General features: G+C 54.8%; 1 protein-coding gene across 4 annotated transcripts in view; it reads right to left on the reverse strand.

Annotated features, from left to right (window-relative positions):
- Positions 1 to 14,026: 14,026 nt before the first annotated feature.
- Positions 14,027 to 17,337, reverse strand: part of COLEC11 (collectin subfamily member 11) — a 49,677-nt gene continuing 46,366 nt past the window's right edge. For all 4 annotated transcript variants that reach the window (XM_010357912.2, XM_010357914.2, XM_010357913.2 and 1 more), the window contains 2 exons: positions 15,075 to 15,170; positions 14,027 to 14,808 (listed from right to left, as the gene is read on the reverse strand). In XM_010357912.2, the coding sequence (XP_010356214.1) occupies positions 14,417 to 14,808; positions 15,075 to 15,170 (488 nt within the window). In that variant the 3' untranslated portion in view covers positions 14,027 to 14,416. The remainder of the gene's footprint in view (positions 14,809 to 15,074; positions 15,171 to 17,337) is intronic.

The following is a 17,337-nucleotide window of genomic DNA, read 5'->3' on the forward strand; positions in this document are numbered from 1 at the left end:
TCTATGTTGTGACTCTTCTTTTGAATATAGGTTTACTTCACCATGGCCTTAGTTCTTTAGATTTTTTTTTTTTTTTTTTTTTTTTTTTTTGAGACAGGGTCTCACTCTGTCATCCAGGCTGGAGTACAGTGGTGTGATCTTGGCTCATTGCAACCTCCACCCCAACCCCATCCTGAGCTCAAGCAATTCTCCCACGTCAGCCTCCCAAGTGGCTGGGAGCACAGGCACGCGCAACCATGCCTGGCTATTTTTGTATTTTTGTTGTCCAGGCTGGTCTCAAACTCCTCAACTCAAGCAGTCCACCCACCTCGGCCTCCCAAAGTGCTGGGATTACAGGCATGAGCCACCGTGTCCAGCCTCTTTAGATTTTTTTTTTTAAAAAGACCAAAGTCACATGATTTGAAACCAAGCAGAGCAGAGACTGGGGCCCAGAAGCCTGACCTGCCTCTGGGGCCCCTCCAGGTGTTTGGACCACGCCCGATACCAACACAGTTTGACAGCACAAAGTGGTATCTGCCACCATCTACCCTCTGTCACCTTCCAAGTGTCGAACGTTCATTGCATTACTGAAATTCATCTCTGTCACCCTATTCTTTTGGCAAAGGCAACCTTAAAGATAGCAAGGTATTTATAAACCACACTCCAGCTTACCCAGGAGTCAGAAATCCAGTATTCACAAATGGATCTCTTGCTCCCCAGAAGCCAGCCAAGGTCCCATAGTGCTTGAGTGCCAGCTCAGAGAGAATGTATAGAGGCCTGAGGTAGAGATGGAACTTTCCAGAGATTGGCTGTGCCTGTATGATGTCACAAGGGTTTCAGGGAGATAGAAGTAAGAGGGGGAGCAGTCCCTACCCGGAGAAGCTAAGCAGGCCTCTGTAAGACACTCGCACACCGCCCGAAGCCAGGCTTGGTCCCTGCTGGTCCCAGGGCCTAACAAAGCTGCCTCCGGCCACTGGCCTGGGCCTGAAACCCCCACCTTCCTGGTCCAGCCAGTAACCTGAGTTAAAATTTTATCTCTAGATGTCACCTATTCACTCATCATTATTAATTCGGAAAACACTGAGCACACCCAGCAGTGGGTCCTGACCTACTAGAGAAGACAGGGGCCCTTGGGAGAGTTTGGCTAGGGCCCCTCTGCCCCAGAAAATAGCAAACACACACAAAATTGTCATGGAATTTAAAGAAGTCCACAAATGCTTAAGAAAGGACACCTTGCCAAGCGGATGCTAGGCCGTGGCATACAAAACAACACACGCCCCCGCCTTCCAAGGTCCCACTGTCTACGGAAGAACTTTCCATGCAGAAACATCTGAGCCTGGCTTCAAGGTGCAGTAACAGACGTTGCCTTGCTTTGCCACAGCCACCCTGCAGGCAAGCTCTCCACTCTGCAGATGAATCAGCTGGAGCCCTGGAGGCAGGAAAGCCCCCTGTGCAGGGAGGGCTGAGCTGGAAGCAGAACGCCAGCACAGCAGACGGCAGGTGCAGGGGCTCCAGAAAGACAACCTGCGTCCCAGGGAGAACCATCACCCACATGCTCCTTTTTTCCTTCCTGGGTTTTCTTTCCCCAGGGCCCAACCTGGCCTTCTCCTCCTGAACTCCAGCTTTCCCAGAGGAAAGCAAAGCCGTTTGAAAGGCCGGCTCAAGGCCACCTCCGGGAACCCCACCCCCAACCCCAGCTGTAGTTAGGACGCATCCAGCGCCTGTTGTCTGATCTCAGCTCCCCCAGCCTTCAAGTCCATGTTTACACATCTGTCTCCCCATCCAGATGAAATTCGTTAAGAACAGAACGACATCCTATGTTGCCTTCCGTAGCTGACTGTATTTTAATGAATTAACGCATGTGGCCTCATCCCTGGCAGTTCTTGTCACCCGTGACCTCCCTGCCACAGCAGCGCAGCGCCCCCGCTCGCTGCCTCGGATCAGTCACAAAGCTCACGGTGCGGAGAACAGAAGGGCCATTTTTTTTCCTTGTGGTTTCGCTAAGCCTAGGCTGTGGCACAGATAAAGCCATGGCACCCTGACCCCTGCCCTCCACACCCTGACCCCTGCCCTCCACACCCTGACCTCTGCCCTCCACGCCGAGCTGGCTCCTACAATCTAATGTGCTTCCAAATCACCTAGGAGCTGGTTAAAGCGCAGATTCTGAGGCTTGAGATTTCTCTTTAACCAGCTTCTAGGTGATTTGGAAGCACATTAGATTGTAGGAGCCAGCTCGGCGTGGAGGGCAGAGGTCAAGGTGTGGAAGGCAGGGGTCAGGGTGATGCTGGGGCTGCTGGGCCTTAGCCAGAGGTTGGGCACAGGGCTTTGCCAGCTAGCTGCCCCATCTGACATGGCAGCCACTAGCTATGCTAAATTCAATACTTCTCTAACGCTAAGATCAATTTAATTTAGTGAAGTTAAAATTTGGATATTCTGTCTCATGAGCTAAGTTTCTAGTACCCAACAGCCACATGCGGCACTGGCGACAGGCTGGGCTGCACAGCTACAGAAATTTCCATCGTGCACAGCAGACGTCCTGTGGACCCATCTGTGGGGTGGGAGGAGAACAAGAGCTGGCAGAGAGGTGGTCCCGGAGCAGGGGCCTGAGCCAGACATGAGGCTGTTCTTGGAGCTCTGTAGGGGCTTCAACACTCCTGCCTTGGTCCTGCCAAGACATGAGGATTCTCATGGAAAGGGCTGGAGTGCCCTCAGAGGGATGCCGCCATCCACGGCCTCCCCGGCCTCCCAGGAGGCAAGGAGATCAGCCTGCAGTGATGGCTGACCTGTGGCATACAAAACAACACATGCGCCCCGCCTTCCAGGTGCTGGCTCCCTGGATGGGCTCCTCCAACCCCTGTGCAGCCCCTGGCTGAAGCGGGTGTCCCGCTCACTAGGTAGGGACCTGATGTTGGGGAAATGTCCGCTCTTCAGGCACAACAACCTCGCACCTCTTCCCCCCACCCCATTCCAGTGGGAGCTCGCTGGCTCTGCTGATAGCAGGCCACCCAACGCCCCGCCGGAGTGGGCGACAGGCTTTGCAGTGCTCAAACAGAAGCACGGGGCAGCACTCAGGGGCATTGCTCGGGGCTTGTCTTCTGGCTCCAGTTGCAAGAAGCTAGTGGTTTCCTTAATGCTATCCCTTTAATTAGGCAAATACTTAAAACTTGTCATTCTAAGGCTGGGCACAGTGGGCCATGCTTATAATCCCAGCACTTTGGAAGGCTGAGACGGGAGGATCTCTTGAGCCCAGGGCTTTGAGACCAACCTGGGCAACACAGTGAGAACCCATCTCTGAAAAAAAAATTTAATTAGCCAAGCATGGTAACACACAGCTGTAGTCCCAGCTACTTGGGAGGCTGAGGTGGGAGGATCGCTTGAGCCCAGGAGTTCAAGGCTACAATGAGCTGTTATCGCACCACTGCTCTGCAGCCTGGGCAGCAGAGTGAGACGCTGCCTCAAAAAACAAACAAACTAGTTATTCCTTTGATAGTCACATGAGCTGTGCATGTTTTCCACGTTGTCCACCCTCATACAACACTCTTGGGACACACGTGCCAGCCTGGGCAGGGTGACTTCAAGGTGCTGGGCCCTGTCCACCTGCATCCATGCCCGATTCTTCTCCCCGAATGTGGGTGGAGCCCAGTGGCTCACTTCTAGTGAATAGGACACAGCAAAGGTGATGGATGTCACTTCCCAGGGTGAGGTTTCGGAAGCCTCTGACTTACGTCTCTACTCCCCCCCACCGCCCCCGCCTTTTCTCCTTTATTGCCCTGAAGGAGTTGCTGTTGGTACAAGCTGCCCTGCAGAGAGGCCAGCAGCCAGCACAGAGCTGACCCCACCAGTGACCTGGGGAGTGCATGCGGAAGCAGATCCTGTCCGCAGAGGGAGGAGAGCAGCCCACGGACACCTCGACTGCAGGCTGAGAGAAGGTCCAGGGAGCGCCTCAGGCACTGACCACAGACACAGGGAGGTCACGGATGCTGCTTTAAGCCTCTAACTCGTGCTAGCTTGCTTTTCCACATTACACAGCCAATGCAAAGTGCTTCTTATCCATGGCAACCTTTGCCTGAAAACAGTCATGCAGTCCTCTTTCTGTGCCTTCCAGGCAGAGTTGCAAATGCCCTGTCTGTGACACGACCCCAGGGAAATGGGGCATGAAGTCCAGAACTGGCTGAGAATACGTTTCTTCCACTCAGCTGAATGGAAACACGCAGAAAAGACAGTCACGTTTCCTGAGCACCTGAGGGTTCACTGAGAGTCACACGCACTGACTGTGTCATCCCAGAGCTTCTGGCAGTGTCTGGTTCATGACAAGTGCTCAGGGAGTGTGTCTTGAGCTCTTCAGCTTCCATCAGACAATAACCTGAATATGTGGGTCGGATGAACTAGCTTTCATCTAGAAAAAGCACAATGCTAAGGATCGAGCTTGGGTAACCTCCTAGATGGCCCCAGCGATCCTCACCTCCTGGCACTCACACGGTGGTAAAGCCCTTCCATGCTGAGCAGGGCCACCCAGTGCAACCAGCAGAGCCTTACAGAAATGACAGAGTGTGGTTCCGAGGCCGCGCCATCAAAGCCACTGCAGCCACTGCTTTTCCTCCCGTGTGGGGGATGCAGCCACAGCCACAGTCCACCACCTCTCCTCACGCCCACACCTCTTTGCAGTGTGACTTTGCAGCTTCTCCCATCAAGGACTTTTGGATCACTCACATGGAGGGAAGCCAGCTGCCTCATCACAGGGTCATTCAGCAGCCCTCTAGAGAGGCCCGTGTGGCAGGATCCAAGTCCTCCTGCCAACAGCAGCAATAACTCGCAGGCACGTGAGCCGACCACCTTGGAAGCTGGTCCTCTGGCCCAGTCAAGCCTTCAGATGAGACTGTGGCACCAGCAGATGTCTTGAGTGTAATCTCTTGAGGCTCCTTGAGACAGAACCACCCAGCAAAGCTGCTCCCAAGTTACTGGGCCACAGAAACTATGCAAGCTAAGATCTATTAATCATGGGATAATTCGTTACACACCCATAGATGATGAACCCAGGCAGGAAAGCCTTATGGGGGATGAGGGATGAGAAAGGCTTAGAATAAGACTGAGGGCTGCAGCGCAGGGATAGCAGGAGTGGGAAAGATACACAGGATATGTTGGAAGAGGCTTGGCCGTCACCAGTCTTCCCTCAGCTCTGCCACACACCATCATGGCCCATGGGATGAGGGAAAGGAGGTGACCTTGAGGTCATCAAGGATGAGCAGAGCATCTTGGTATGGCCTGGCAGCACCCTCGTGGTACTTGAGCCCAAGAGCAATGCCAGAAACTGTCTTCTTGACACCCACTGGTGCCACAATCTCCCAACTAACCCTGATGGAATTTTGTTAGCAAAAGGACCTACCCCAGCTCACAGTGCCTGGCACACCTTCAGGGAAAGAGGCAAGGGCTGGATCATAGCTGGCAGGAGGCAGGTCCACTTGGGCCACCAGGCCTTCAGTTTAACACATGCCCAGTCCTTGCCGATCACCTGAAAGTCCTTCCCTCTTCTCCCCAAATCCTGCCACAATGGATGTCTGTCCTGATTCTGGCCACATCTGAACTTCCTTCACACAAGTGGCAAACTGCAAACGTGGCCACAGTCCCTCACACCCCTGTGCAGTGGAACTCCACAGCTTCTCCCATCATGGGCAGAATCTATTTCCTGAACCCCTGGGCTCACCTCATGACTGACTTTGGGCACAGAAGGAGACAGAGTGATGCTCCAGCTCTGAGCTGAGGTTTCGGGGGCCCCGTGTGCACCCACTCTTGCTTTTTGAAGCAGCACCAAAATGCTCCCACCCTGCAGACATGCTTAGGCCAGTTACTTGAGGTGAGAATCTGCAGGCTGCAGTCAGGCCTCCCAGCTGAGGCACTGGAGACCAGCCACCCCACCAGCTACCCAGAGACACCAGAGTGAGCCCAGCCAGGACCACAAGAACTGCCCAGCTTAGCTCAGTCCAAATTGCTGACTACAGAGTTAAGATTAATGGTTAAATGGATGATTATCATTTAAAATCACAAAGTTTTGGCCAGGCGTGGTGGCTCACACCTGTAATCCTAGCGTTTTGGGATGCCGCGTCAGGCCAATTGCTGGAACTCAGGAGTTCAAGACCAGCCTTGGCAACACAGTGAAACCCCGTCTCTACTAAAATACAAAAAATTAGCCAGGTGTGTGGCACGCATCTCTAGTCCCAGCTACTCGGGAGGCTGAGGCAGGAGAATCACTTGAACTGGGAGGTTGCAGTGAGCTGAGATCAGGCCACTGCACTCTAGCCTGGTAAACAGAGCAAGACTCCATCTCCAAAAAAACAAAACAAAACAAAATCACGAAGTTTTGAGGCGGTTTAGTTACACAGCAAAAGCTAACTGATACACGATGTTTGGGGTAGCTCCATCCTTAGGAAACACATTTTCTTCCCATAGAAATGGAAAAATATGTGCTTCCCAGCCTCCTTTGTATCTAAGGCATGGACGCACACAAAGCTTCCATGTATAATTGTGCAGATTGTAGTTCTATGAATAGTGGCTCTGGATTTGTGCAGTGCACAACCTGTGCAGGCCCACAAAATGGCCCAGAGCTCTAGGTACCAGCCAGACCGGCCCCCAGGCTCTGCATAGGAAGCTGGAGAAATGCAAACACAGCAGCACAGTCGCTTCCACAGCAACAGCCGGCAGCCTAGCAACCAACTGCAGCTGCTGCCAGCAGCGGAGGGGCCCTTGCAGGCCATGGTCGGCAGCATGATCCATGGGCTTTGTTCCCTTCCACATGCAGGAGGCAGAGCTCCGGGCCTCCCAGAATTCCTGCGAGCTCCCAAAACGCTTTCAACAAATTCCCTTTGTGCTTAAATTAGCCAGACTGTGATTTTCCTGCTTGCAACTAAGAAACGTGTGGGTTCTTGGTTCAGAACTGTTGAACTGAGCCAGGTTGTGTCTGGTGACTCAGCCCTCACAGGCCACAGACCCCGATGGACACACAGGGGGAAGCGAGAGGCAAGATGTCCATGCCAGTGACCTTGAGTTGCCTTCTACAGCATGGGCAGAGCGCGAGAGCAGTTTCAGGCCTAAAAGAGGAGGAACGTCCAGACGAATAGCTGCCCGTGAATAAGGACGATTGAGACCCACAAGACATCTGTCAGGGACCTGGGCCTGCCCCTGACGAAACGCCAGGCATGGTTCCCGCCTCCCGGGCTGATGGAGCTCTGCATGGGGTGGGCCCAGCCTCCACCTGGAGCTCGACTTTGCCATCAACGGCCAGAGTGACCTTTCTCCTGACTGCTCTTTTGGTCGTCAGGTCTATGTGGCTGCTGTCACCACAGGGGCAAAATGTGGGTGTCACTGAGGATGAGAACTCACGCGGAGCGAGGCCGGGTGCTTTCTGAAGAGTCTGACACCTCGGCCTCTGCCTCCTGCTCCCGCCTGCTCTTTGTTCTTTCTATGCCTCTAACTCGTCTCCCCTCCTACCTCATGCACACACGCGTGCGCACACACACGCGCGCGCACACACACGCGCGCGCGCACACACGCGCGCGCGCACACACACACGCGCGCGCACACACACACGCGCGCGCACACACACACGCGCGCGCACACACACACGCGCGCGCACGCACACCGCTCCTCCAAAAGAATTCCTGCAAGCGTCCGCGGCCTGAGCGCCCTCCTTGGCTCTGCAAACCTCCCCGCGCCTGTGTGGGCGCCGCCGTCCTCGCCCTCCTGCCCCACTAGATGGCAGTATGGAGCCACGGATCCGCAGCCACCGCCGGGCAGCCCCGGGCTGCGTCTCCCCGCGCATCCATCTCAGCCCACGCTTCAGAGAGGGCTCTGAGAAATCCATGCCTGCCAGCTTTCCGGTCATGCCTCAATGCAGCATCTAATAAATCCCGGCTCTCTCCTTAACCAAACCGTTTCCCTCCTACTTTGCAGATCAGATTCTGCAGTCGACACAATAGGTCCCCTACTCGAAAGTTATGGGAATTAAATCAGGGCAATGGTTCTGACTTCACGCCGTTTATAGCCCCTCACGTTTGCTTTAAAGCAAGCACAATCCTACACTGCTGAATTAACCAGGTACAAAGAAAGGCCCCGTGCGCCTTCACTGTGCTTGCTGTGAACACAGACTCCCCTCCGTGAAGGCCGGTGGAGGGGCTGCGGGGTGGGGACTGCGTGGCAGTGGGTACCCACATGTGAAGGGTAGTGTGGAGGCACAGAGGTGTTTTTGTGCAAGCTCCTCGCCTGTATGGGGAGGAAACTAAACCCCAGACAGGTGCGGGACGCCCCAGGAGCAGAGCATCTGGAAGGGAGGTTCACGCACTGCTGACCCCCCACAGAACTACGGGGCAGGCAGCTCCCAGGGCCCACACGTTCACCAGGCCGAGGGGCTTCAAGGTGCTCCTGGGGCTGGAGCTGCAGCTGCCCCCTCGCCCAGGCCTCGCCAAGCTTCCACCCAGCAGAAACCATGCTGTGCGGTTTCTCTTACCCACTAGCCAGCAGAAGGTGCTCAGCATTGGCCCTGGCAAGGCAGGGTGCCTGGGTCAATTCAGGGGCCATCAGCCCAGTGGCCAGTCACAGACAGGGAATCGTGGCTGCCCTGACAGCCCTGTGGGTGCCACTCCAGCCCCCAGGAGGAGCAGTGGGAGCTCCTGCAGGAACCTGGAGCAGGGCTTTGCTAATTCCCTAAACTCCAGAACCGAGAGAGGGTTCCCCCCTCCAGGAGGTGTCCTGGCTTGCTCTGCCCTCTCAGCCAGCACTGCCCTCTTCCCTTCCAATTGAGGGCACTGTGCGGCCAGTGCCAAATGGCTCTTGTTTTCTGGCAGAATCAGGCATAAGAGGGGAGAAAGGGATGAAGACCCACAGACGGCTCCGTGCCTTTCAAGGCACTAATGCATCACGTCCAGTTCGTGACAGAGGGAATCTGGAAGATGCCTTAGGTGCTGCTGAGCAGCTGTGGCTGGGGAAGCGACGAGCAGCTGTGGCTGGGGAAGCGACGGGCAGCAGGCCGTCCAATCGTGTTTCACCAACCTTGCTTCATTGTAGCGCTGACGAGGAAAGCACCAATTCCCAGCCAGGGCCACCGTCTGTGGCGTCTGCTCGGTCTCCCCATATCTGTGTGGGTTGTCTCTGGGCGCTCTGGTTTCCTCCTGCGTCCACACACGCGCACGTGAGTCCCTGGCATGTCTGCGTGGTCCCTGTGTGAGTGCAGGTGTGTTGCTCTGCGATGGGACAGCGTCCTCCACAGGGCTGGAGCCCACCCTGCACCTGAGCTGCCAGGTCAGGCCTGGGCCACCCACACCCCTGAACCAGAATCACTGGGTAACACGGATCTTATTTCTATTGATCTTTCTTAAATGTATGTGTAGACCACATTTACTTCAGTATTTAATATTAGAAGTGTCTGGGGTCTTTTTTCAAAGTCTGGTGATGACCCTGTGACCAGAATGATGCTCTAGGCACTTCAGTCTTGCGCCTCGACGCGCCCATTGTGGAACTGGTTTCATTAGACGCCACTTCACCGAAGCCCGCCACTTCCAAGAACCTGTCTATGACATGTGTTGCCATTTCTGTGAACCCGTCTATGGTGAGGACGTAGTGTCCTGGGCTATGTTCACCGCTGCCTTGCACCCGGCCTTCTCTACGGGGCCAGGTACTCAGTACTCAACACCCAGAACTCTGCCATGCCGACCACTCTGCACACATCATGTCGTATAACCCTCACAAGGCCCCAGTGGGAGGTATGAAAATCAGTCACTCAACCAATGAGGAAACCGAGGCTTAGGACGTACGGTAACTTCGTGAAGATCACACTGTCACTTGAAGGTGTGTCCCACCCTGGGACACAGCGGGTCGTGTGGTGCGCTGGCAGAAGAGGCGGCCGTCTGCCCGAGTGGATTTGCAGGAGGACGGGGGGTGGTATTGGAGCAGAGAATGAGGGGTGGTGGACAGCCCACGGCCCTGTGCACACTTGGACAAAGATGCTGCGGGCAGCCCTATGGGAGTGGAAGCCCAGCTGGCAGGCCTTCCCTGTGACCAGGAGTCCGCACATGGAAGCAGGGTCTCCACCCACTCTGTGGGCAGTACCCCAGACCCTGCAGCATCCCAAAGGCCAGCTGTTCCTCCAGGACTGGTGGACCTGGGGCAGCCAGGGAGGCTTTGTGGGCAGTGGATGCTGCCGTGAAGGTGAGGAAGAGCCGGCCAGCCTCACATGCACAGAGCCAACACCCTATGTGTGCAGTGAGAGCTTTGCCAGCGTCAGGAGTGTCTTGGCTCCCCCAGCCTAGGCAGAGCAGCCGCGAGCATGTGAAAGCCTCATTAAAGACAGATGGGAAGATATGCTTTCCTGTTTGACTGGGAGACGTGTCAGGAAGACGCCACTCCACATAATGAATAAGACTCATCCATTAAAATAATTACCTCTGCTCCTTAATGGGGGGTAGAAATGGAAAAGAGGACAGACTTCTCTAGGCCAAAGAGCTCTCCTCCACCCATCCTGAGGGCCCAGACTCATCACTAGCAGAGGAGTGGGAGAGGCTGGCAGGGCTGCCGGGCTGCCTGGAGCTGCTGCCCCCAGGACGCCCACTGCCCATTGCCCCCACACCTGCCCACTGCATCGTCATCAGCAGAGCCTGGCCTCTCCTCTCCTGCCTGTAACTCCCAGGTCCAGACTTGGCCTTGGATCTGTTATCAAATGTGTAAGTGCGGCCATTCAACTCCCAGGTCCGTTCCTCCCCTACGGATAGGGTCTCACTGGCACACATCAAGGCACATTCAGGGAGCCTGACCACAGCTGGGTTGCAAGAGTGAAGGCTGAGACAACACTAGCGTCCATCAGTACAGGACGCATTCGTGACCCCCAGGGGCATCAGGAGAGGATGGGTGAGTGACCCCCAGGGGCCACACTCTGGAATACTCTGCCTCAGGATGGGAGGAGCAGGCAGGCCCCATAGGCAGCATGGGAATTGCCCCAAGACAGGTTGCTGATGAAGAAGGCAGGGTGAGAAAGAATGCCCACCCCCGCCCCATTCTCCAGGTACGTTTAATCACGTGTGTGTATGTGTGTGTGTGTGTGTGTATATGTGTATGTGTATGTGTGCGTGTATGTGTGTGTGTATGTGTATATGTTGTGTGTGTATGTGTATATGTGTATGTGTATGTGTGTGTATGTGTGTGTGTGTATGTGTGTGTGTATGCATGCTCTTAAAAAAGGCCTAGAAAGACCGACCCTCAACTAGAGCAAAGTTGAAAGGAGGATTTTAACTTCTTAGACATATATGTGTGTCGCGTTGAACATATTACAAATTACATTCACATGGTCCCATGTCATCACACTCACAACCCCTGCAGCCTGTCTGGGGCCCTATATTTCAAGGCCACCTCAGTGAACCAGAGAGTTCAGAGGCAATAGAGGGATGAGGAGTGCGGGGGCTGAGGGAGTGGCTCTGCATCCTCACGGGGATGATGGACAGCAGAGCACAGCCTGTGAGACCAGAAGCGGGACCACTGAGGACTTGCTCATTCAGTGAGATGACCTGCTCAGTGACAGCTCTCCCCACACACAGCCTGCCCCTCAAACACACACACAGCAGCATCCCCCAATTCCTCAGCTACACTCCAGGCATTAGTGGAACTGCCACACAGAAAACCATGGGTCTGACAGAGTCAGAAACGGAGAAGTGTTCAGACTGACTGCTTAGTAAATGAATGCATGGGTGAGCAGATAGAGGGGTGAGCTAATGGCTGCAGTAACTTGTGAGCACCAGAAGGATACACGCACCAGTAGGAAGACTCCATCTCTCACACAGAGCCCGCGCCAATGAAGCAAAAGCCTGGCCACTCTGACGGGCTCCCTCCCAGCAGGCGAGGCAGCAGCACCTGCTTCTCTGGCTGTATATCATTCCCTGGAACCTGCTCCATGAGACAAGGTGCTCCTCTTCCCATCCAACCAAACCAGGGACCGCTCAGGTCCAGAATAAACTTGTTTGCTATGTCCTTCCAGTGAGATGAGAATTAAATTTAAGGAGATATCAAGAAATTCCTGTCAAGAACTCTGAAGGGTCTGAGATTTTACCCTACTTACAGCCCCAGGTACATGGGTGCTGGCTGAAGACATGAAACTTCTGGGTCAGAGACAAAGGACTTTGTTACTTACATCAACATCTGTGGCCAGGGTATTGGCATTTCTGCACCAGTATCCTGGGCTCCACCCCCTTCAGGGGTTCAGGAAGAAGGCAGACAGCACCTGCACATGCAGTGGTTCTGTTACAGGGAGGACCCTTGAGCCTAGGGAACCCGGTTCTTCTCTAGCAGGTAGTACTCATGCCTGCACTCTTTCCTGGAGGGAGACATCATCTTTATTATGCTGGACAGTAACCATGCCTGCCCGTTGTCGCAGAACGAGACACTCTATTTTCCAAAGCTGCAGGCAAACCTGCCCTTTTCTCCGGTGGGGAGACAAGGACGGGAGACACTACCTTTATCTTCCAAGGCATTTCACTCTGCAAACAACCAGAATAGATAACCTAGAACAAAGGGCCGCTGGGGCCTCCCTCGCAGGATGTGCACAAATACACCAGCCCCTGGGAGCCGGCTCCACAGCTCCCTCTCGCCCCACAATACCAGCTGAGATGGAATGTGCGTGCTCGTGTGTTCTATTTTAAAAATGAAGGTATTTGTTATTTTTATTGGGATTCTGAAATACAAAAAAAAACAACTGAGGTACTGTGGCAGGCAGCTTCTGAACTGACCCCCAGTGGTCCCCACCCCCTGGTATGTATTCACCCCCACGCAGGGGCTGCACCCAGTGCCTCGCCTCGAGCTGGTGGAGCACCGCAGAGGGAAGGCACGTGCTGTAGTTTGCTGTTGAGCCTCTCCAGATCTCATGTTGAAATGTGACCCTCAGTGGTGGAGGTGGGGCCTAATAGGTGGTGTTTGGGTTGGGGGCGGAACCCTCATGAGTGTCTTGGGTGCTGTCCTCAGTCCTCACCCCAGTGAGTGAGTTCTCATTCTGTTCCCTCCCTAAACTGATTGATGATGCAGAACAGCCCGGCACCTCCCTCCCTCTCTCTGTGGCTTCCCTCTCCCCATGTGATCTCTGTGAGTGCCGGCTCTCCCTCCCGCTCCACTGAGGGTGGACACAGCCTGAGGCCTCACCGGGAGCAGATGCTGGCACCATGTTTCCAGTGCTGCCTGCAGAACCGTGAGCCAAATAAACCTCTTTCTTGATCTGCTGCCCAACCTCGAGTTTTCCTTTATGGCAATGCAAATGGATGCAGACAGCAGGACATGTCCAGGTGAGCTTAGGAAAGGTTGCAGCTTCTCTCTTCAGCTCTTCTCCCAGGCTGCTCTGAGAAAGGTGCTGTCGTGTTGTGGGCAGCCCAGGGGAAGGGTCCCTGTGACAGGAAACTGCGGGAGCTTGTGACCCACAGCTGGTGGGAAACTGGGGCCCTCTGTCCAACAACTCAGGAGTACCTGAGTTCTGCCCAAACTGCAGGAGGAATGACCTTGGTTTCAGCTTGGGAGAGGCCCCAAAGTAGAGGACCGAGCTAAGCCCTGTGCAGATTTCTAATCTGGGAGGTAATCAATCTTTCTTAGGCCACTGAGTTTTGGGGTATTTTGTTAGGCAGTAATAGATAACTCATACAAGCTGGGTGTGGTGGCTCCTGCCTGTAGTCCCAGTTATTCAGGAGGCCGAAGTGGGAGGATCACTTGAGCCCAGGAGTTCAAGGCCAGCCTGGGCCACATAGCAAGACCTCACCTCTACAAAAATTAATTAAAATAAAAAATATAACTAATAGAGCTATTGAAAAAATTAAGAGAACACAATGAATCCACACATGTAGTAGAAAAGTTTGGAGAATTTTGTTGTTGTTTTCCTGAAATCTGGGTTTGAAGCAAAGCAAAATTGTTTTTACATGGATAATAGTGTGAAGGAACCTATATTTTAATATAATTTACAGAAGCATTGGTCAAAGTGAAGTGAGTTCTTTTCCACATAGAAATTAAAAGGTACTAATTCAAGACCCCATTGCCACCATTTGGACTTAACTACTGCACTACTTAAAGATTTTATTGTATAGCTTGGACAAAGGCACGAGCTTTATGGAAGAGCAATTCTGGGCAATAATTACATAATGGCATTGGGGCTACAAGATGGTGATGAAACTCTGCTTCTTCGGAGACAGCACCCCAGGGACACTTTCTTTTTCCTCTTACGCACAGGCCGTTCTCTCAGTTTACACAACAGCCCTCTACTCAGTGAGCCTCCGCCCTTCACGGAGGGACAGCTCCCTGGCTGGCACCATGATCTGGGCTCCGGCCCTGCCAACCCTGCGGGGACACGTGGGGTCCCCAATGGGCAGCCCCAGCCTGAGGCTCATATACGGAGGCTCACGGGCTCTCCCGGCGGCCAGCCCCAGCCCGAGGCTCACATGCTCTCCTTGTCGAACTCACACATGAAGTACATGGTGGTGTGACAGGCCACGTCGTTCCAGCCGCCCGAGGCCACCATCTCCACGCAGTCCTCCTCGTCGTAGGCGTTGTTGGGCTCGCCGCTGCGCCACTTGTTGAAGGTCCGCATGGGGGAGCGGTCGGAGTACACGAAGGCGCCCTCCCTCTCCAGGTCGTTGATGCCAATGAAGACACGGGCCAGGCCGGCCTGCGCCAGGTATGCGGCCATCAGGCCATTGGCAGCCTCGTCCTTGGGCATGCCCAGCGTGCCTCCTCGGCCCTGACAGGACAGCTGGGCATCCGCATAGCGCTTCTCCTCCTTCACCAGCAGGTAGATCTTGCTGTCCGTCTCATGCACACCAGCGACAGCTGTGGGGAAGGGCAGGGCTGAAAAGCGAGCACTTGCATCTCTGCAACAAACTTAAGGCACAGCCATGTGCAGCAGGGGCTGGCAGGGCAGCAGGGGACGGCAGGGCAGCAGGGGATGGCAGCAAGGGATGGCAGGGCAGCAGGGGCCGGCAGGGCAGCAAGGGACTGCAGGGCAGGCGTGGCCACTGCAGAGCCCTTGCTGGGGTCTTCGGACAGGGCCAGGAGGTAGGTGGGAGGGAGGGAGGGTGGCACCGGGAGCCACATACCATTCTTGATGAACTTGAGCTCGCTGGTCAGCTGAGAGACCTGGTTGTCCATCTCCCCGATGGCCTTGCGCAGCTGGCTGCACTCACATGGGAGGCCTGCGGGGGCCAGGCCGGTGCATTACAAAGGCTGGACAAGGACTCGGGCTCAGAAGAGAGTCGAGGACCCCTCCCCAGAAATACACATTTTACTCAACAAACATGCCCCATGGGCCTTTGAGGCCGCAATAACCATCTTCCACTTCATCCTAAAGGCAGGGGGAGCAGGGAAAGACCTTGACAGGAGCAGAGGGAGGCCAGACATGTGTATTTCAAACCTCGCCAGCTGCAGAGGGAACAGAAATGGAGGTGCAGGGGTGGGAAGCAGCCCAGGGCAGGGTTGGGACCCAGGGAAGCGGGTCTGGCTGAGGGTGTGCAGTCAGAAAAGGTAGAACATCTGGCAGCAGTCCTCCATGGCCTGGGGGCACTGCAGGGCTGAGGGGAGCTGAAGGCGGCAGCAGCAGCATCCTCTGTGCAGAGCTCTAGAGGCGGCGGGGCTGTTCCATTCCTAGCTGAGTACAGGAGGCAGAATCGCCAACACACTGGTGCCTGTGACATGTCAGGTGGGGAGTAGGGGCCAGGGCAGAGCTGGGCATCGTGGGCATACACAGGGCGTGAGGGATGGCTCAGGGAGGGAGGACAGGGCAGCATCACCAGGAGCACCTGTAGGCCGTGGATGAGGCCTGGGAGGAAGGGAGGCATGCGGGTGGGCTTTGCACCTTTTCCCAGTTTCCACTGTGCAGAGTCTCAGCCCACCCTGCAGTCTGGCACATCCTGGAGAAGTTCAATCCCATCTTCCTGGACGTTGGCAGCCCAAACCACCTACCTCGCCCTCATACGTGAGACCCCCGATTCACATTTGCACTTTTGAAACTTGATCTTCCTTGGGGTTTGCCTTGGCTTTGGGATTTTTTTAGTGGAAGTTTTATCTAAGATAAATTTTTTAAAAATATATTTTATCTTCGAGCTCCCTGAGATTTGAGGTAATAGAGGCTTTCTGGAGAGACCCGTGTCAGGGGAAGTGGATGGATTCCTTTCCTCATAACCTCCAAACTCTCTGACCAAGGTAGGCCTGACGGTAGCAGCTCGGCCCCAGGATGTCCCCTCTTCTTGCCCTGCCCTCACCTGCCTCCGGGTCCTTCTGTCTCCCAGAGGCTTTGTCCAGGCCCCTCAGGTTGGCTGAGTGCCTGGAAGTGCCCTGAGCAGATGGTGCTCGGCCACTCAGTGACACTGATCTCAGTGCACTCGTATGGAACAAAGTCACACAGGCGAGGACACCTCCCAAGCAGCTGTTCCTCCTCATCTCTGTGATGCAGGAGGAGCTTTTAAAACAAGAACTTTTATTCAGAAATCTAGCCCCTTTATTTCCCCCCTAGTTTCCAAGGGTCAGATCCTTCTCGGAAAGCACCTTCTGAATGTGCTGTGAAGCGAGTGACATCACGGAGACACAGCGCGTCTCGGGGAGAAAGGCTGGCTGCAGCGAGCAGACGCCTGCGGAAGGGACGCTCCCCGCCACCCCCGTGAACACACTAAATGCACTGAATTCTCTTCCGAGGCCCAGCTGTCGAGCTTCTTGGTTGAGGGAAGAGGGGAAGGTTGGAGTCTGACTGAAAGAATATTCTAGTTACTTAAACACTGTATCTTCCACCTAAATCTAGTATCTCTTAAGCATCTTTTGTGGTCAATAAATAAAGGACGGGAGAGCACAGAGCCATCAGGATATTATTTCAGGAATTCAGCTCGAAAGCAATGAGGCCTGAATGAGGGAGGGGGTGGGGTGAGAGGAGGACAGCAACAATCCCCGCCTGGAGGCGCTGAAGCAGAAGGAAGATTAGAGGATGCCTGACAGTGTCATGGGGCATGACTGAGCAGCTTGGGAGTTGGGGGGGGGATGGGTGCACAGTGTGGAATGGGCATGGGGATGGGTGCCCAATGTGGGATGTACATGGCGGGTGGGTGCCCACTGTGGGATCTACATGGCGGGTGGGTGTCCACTGTGGGATCTACATGGCGGGTGGGTGTCCACTGTGGGATGTGAGGGGGGTGGGTGTCCACTGTGGGATCTACATGGCGGGTGGGTGCCCACTGTGGGATCTACATGGCGGGTGGGTGCCCACTGTGGGATCTACGTGGCGGGTGGGTGCCCACTGTGGGATGTACATGGCGGGTGGGTGCCCACTGTGGGATGTACATGGCGGGTGGGTGCCCACTGTGGGATGTACATGGC

The sequence above is a fragment of the Rhinopithecus roxellana genome, chromosome 17, assembly GCF_007565055.1.
Source record: "Rhinopithecus roxellana isolate Shanxi Qingling chromosome 17, ASM756505v1, whole genome shotgun sequence".
Taxonomy (NCBI): Eukaryota; Metazoa; Chordata; class Mammalia; order Primates; family Cercopithecidae; genus Rhinopithecus; species Rhinopithecus roxellana.